General features: G+C 43.1%; 1 protein-coding gene across 1 annotated transcript in view; it reads right to left on the minus strand.

The window, feature by feature from the left end:
• The window catches only part of tspan4a (tetraspanin 4a), a 37489-nt gene extending 34154 nt beyond the window's left edge, over positions 1–3335 (minus strand). The window contains exons 1-2 of the mRNA XM_016516359.1: positions 3319–3335; positions 2233–3049 (exon numbers count right to left, since the gene is read on the minus strand). Of these exons, the coding sequence (XP_016371845.1) occupies positions 2233–2544 (312 nt within the window). The 5' untranslated portion in view covers positions 2545–3049; positions 3319–3335. The remainder of the gene's footprint in view (positions 1–2232; positions 3050–3318) is intronic.
• Between the last annotated feature and the right edge of the window lie 991 nt (positions 3336–4326).

The following is a 4326-nucleotide window of genomic DNA, read 5'->3' on the forward strand; positions in this document are numbered from 1 at the left end:
TGTGTGTGTGTGTGTGTGTGTGTGTGTGTGTGTGTGTGTTGTTTGTGTGTGTGTGTGAGAGTGTTTGCTGAAGTGATTATAAAGGCAGCTCTCTTTACTCACTTTCTGTTTATAACACATTCACCATAATGATAATGATGATAATAATAATAATGATATTAAATAATTCATGCTCCTATTTACACACTACAAAGTTTCTGGATTGACAGCCATAATTAAATGCAGGATTGAATTTGAAAATGTGATGACTGTCAGTAATAACCATGGGAATGGAAGGGTTAATCCTCATAGACCTCGTTCACACAGCAGCAGAATACTGTTATCAGTCCTGTATTTGAGTTCTTAATGTCAAAACAGATCTATGCAGTTTTCGAGAACAAATGGAAAAATGCTATATATATTGAATATCATCAAAATATGGAAAAATATCCAGGTATGTATTTTTAGCCCTATAATCTGTGTTTTGGTTCAGAGCAGTGAAGTTCGAATCCCTTGTTTTAATGCTCTTCCTCACAGCACATTAGGGTTAAGCATAGGGTTAGCAGCAATTAGGTTGAGCTTGACTGTGCTCCGGGACAGCGGAGGTAACTACGCTAACATGTGGTTTCAGAGATCCAGTCACATGACCCTGTTTCCCCCTGTATTTAGAGCAATCAGTATTTTGACTTTAAAATGCATTTTTTTTGTAATGCTTATTCAATGTTTTACTTATTTGCCAAAATAAAGAATAGTCTTCAAAAAATGTGCAATATGACCCTTTAAATGAACTGTGCCGAGCAGTGGTCACTTGATAAATAAGAATTCAGGTTGTCCAACACAGGTCAGATGTGGCTGTTCCAAACAAAGACACTTTTAAGGCATTCATGTTGAGCACTGAAGCACAGTCAGCAGAGAGGAAAATACACCAGCTAACCTGACATACGCTATTACTGTTCTGTTCACGTACATGTGCACATACACACACACACACACACACACACACTCTCTCTCTCTCTCACACACACACACACATACAAATACTTGCACACTCACATAAAAACACACATATAGCAGAAGCAGTGTGAGCAGAGCTGATACCACTATGCTTCAGGTTTACTGGTTTCTTAAACAGGACGGGTTATTACTGAAATGTGTTCAGCAGCACGGTGTGACACAAATGAGAAAATGACAGTGGCAGCAAACAACAAACACAGCTGATTCTAAATGCCATAAAAAAAAATTTTTTAAACAAGAGCATGAGTGTAATGTAGAGCCGTGGTGCCCAATCCTGTCCTGGAGATCTATGCAGGATCTATGCAGGAAGGTAGATCTCCAGAACAGGACTGGGCACACCTGAAGTACAAGCACCACATTAATGATTTTAGTAGACACACTCTTACCAAAGAAACACTCATGAAGTTATTTAAGCCTGATCTGTTGTGATCACACACACCAACAATTACTGCGGGCCTACATCATCTAAAAAAAAAAACACCAGAGAACAGAGACTCATCCAAACACAGCTGATTCTAAATGCCATAAAAAAAAAATTTTTAAACAAGAGCATCAGTGTAATGTAGAGCCGTGGTGCCCAATCCTGTCCTGGAGATCTATGCAGGATCTATGCAGGAAGGTAGATCTCCAGAACAGGACTGGGCACACCTGAAGTACAAGCACCACATTAATGATTTTAGTAGACACACTCTTACCAAAGAAACACTCATGAAGTTATTTAAGCCTGATCTGTTGTGATCACACACACCAACAATTACTGCGGGCCTACATCATCTAAAAAAAAAAACACCAGAGAACAGAGACTCATCTGATTCAAGTCAGGACAAAAACCATGAAGGCCAGGCTGGGGTCATAGTCAGCAAAATGCAACTGTTTCTCACACAGATCATAAAGGACACAGACATGCGGGATTTGAGATGGGAATACTTCTCTCTTCAGAATTACTTAAGAATATAATACAAGTTACATGGACCACATTTATGGTCATGTTTATGGTGTTTTGGTCATTTTTGGAGCTGGACAAAGTGTGTTCACTATCATTGTCATTGTATGGAAAACAGCAGCTCAAACATTCAGCTAAACATCTGTAGAAAGGAAGTCATTCAGGTTTAGGACAACATGAGTAAATACTGAGTAATTTGTTATGTCTGAGTGAATTATTCCTTTAACATTGTCTCTCAAGCAGAGCCATTTGAACAGAATAACAGAAGAGATGAAATGTACAGGACTCAGACTCACCCAGAAGAGCAGATTGAAGAAAACCATCCCGTATCTCAGGGCCCTCAGGCAGCCCTCGGCCATCTTGCAGCGCCGCAGCTCTAGAAGGAAGATGAAGGACAGGTCGAGGTAAAACACCACATATTTCCGGCCCTGTGCAGTGGTGTAGCTGGCTTTAGCTTGCTTTGAGCCCGGTGTGGTACGAAGGCCGAAGACGAAGGGCGAGCTGTGGTACTCGTACTCCCCGCTGTAGCGCAGCGGCGGCGAGCCCGGCTTACTGTCCAGAGAGGGACTCCGGCGGTACGGCGTTTCATCTGTACTTGAGCGATGCATTTTTGGTTTGGGGGCCGGGGCCGGGGTCGCAGCCCGGACCCCCAGGGGCCAAATGATCCCCACTTTTACAAGACTGGAGTCACAAAGTAAGAAAAGTGATAAGATGGCAAGTTGGAAACCACAAGTCCAAAATCATTAAAACATAGCCATTATTAGTTTTTTTTTCTTTGATGAAAAGGAGTATAGATTTTTTTTTAAACAGGAACTTGAGGAGATGGCAGCGGTCTTTGGTTCGCAAGCCAATAAAGTCCAACAGAGGTCCACCAACAATCCTTAGCAGTGTTTAATCACTTTTAACTGCTGATTCAATATCTTTCAGATGCACTTCAGTCATTTCCTGCAATGCAATTAATCCTTTCTGGACCCTCAATCAATGGCATAGGTGCTCTAATGCCGCTTCATTAGGGAAGATGTCTTACCACGATGATGCATGGCAGATCACCTCTTTACAACCATGCATTTGACCGGATTCATTTCTGACATGAGCATGCTGGCACTCATGCCTCTGGCCTGGCCTCCTAACAAATAAACAACCCTTGTCCTGCTGGACACCTACTAGGGGAGCAACAAGAAGTCCTGCTCACGGCTGGACCGTGCAAAAAAATCCAGTATTTTCTTAACCTCCAAATCATCTAAAGATTTCGCAGACAGCATGAATGAACAGATGAATACAGATGAACTGACACGTTTTTTTTTTAATACACAGAGGCTTGTCCTGCTTTGCCAGTTGAGGTTTCAATCTTAAATTTTGAACCAATGCATCATCTCTTCAACCTGTCTCTTATCCTGCTTCTCATTTTCTGGCAAACCTACAGTCAGTTTCTTTCCTTATTCATGCCACTTCTTTATCCTTCTACCTCTGCGTCTTTGTCTTTGGATTCAGAGGTCCGGCAGAACGTTCGCACTCTGGGTTTAATAGCTTCACTCCATCGACCCTCTTCTGTCCTCTGTTGCGTCGGAGCGCTGCTCACTCCAGGTATAAAGCACAGTCCTCACGGGAGGCAAGAACCCAACAGCTACCGCAGAACAGGATCCACACCGTCTGTCTCTCCTGCGATTATTCCTGCGCTCGTACACCCCCTCAAACACACACACACACACACACACACACGCCGAATGCACACAGTCTATCGCCTCCTCTCTCTCTCTCTCCCTCTCTCTGGTAACTGTCACACAAATCATTCAGACTGGCACGCCTCCTCACAGCTCAACCAATCGTCTTCCGCTGCTCACCATCTTCCTTCCACACAGCTTCTCTGTATCTCACATCTCCTCTTATCAGTCCACACCAATCCTTACTAGTGATTACAGCAGTGTTGTGCAGAATATCTCCTCTGCAACACACTCTTTCATTTCTGTTTCTTCATCTCTCCTCCTCCTCATGCTGTTTTCCTGTTTTTCTCTTGTATTCATGAGCTGCTGGCGTGTATCAGCACGATACATGCTCACTGACATTCATCACGATTAGAGTAAATGGCAGTGTGTGTCTTTGATGAATGCACACAGTCTATCGCCTCCTCTCTCTCTCTCTCCCTCTCTCTGGTAACTGTCACACAAATCCTTCAGACTGGCACGCCTCCTCACAGCTCAACCAATCGTCTTCCGCTGCTCACCATCTTCCTTCAACACAGCTTCTCTGTATCTCACATCTCCTCTTATCAGTCCACACCAATCCTTACTAGTGATTACAGCAGTGTGGTGCAGAATATCTCCTCTGCAACACACTCTTTCATTTCTGTTTCTTCATCTCTCCTCCTCCTCATGCTGTTTTCCTGTTTTTCT

The sequence above is a fragment of the Sinocyclocheilus rhinocerous genome, unplaced genomic scaffold, assembly GCF_001515625.1.
Source record: "Sinocyclocheilus rhinocerous isolate Xijiao unplaced genomic scaffold, SAMN03320098_v1.1 scaffold1499, whole genome shotgun sequence".
In the NCBI taxonomy this organism is placed as follows: domain Eukaryota; kingdom Metazoa; phylum Chordata; class Actinopteri; order Cypriniformes; family Cyprinidae; genus Sinocyclocheilus; species Sinocyclocheilus rhinocerous.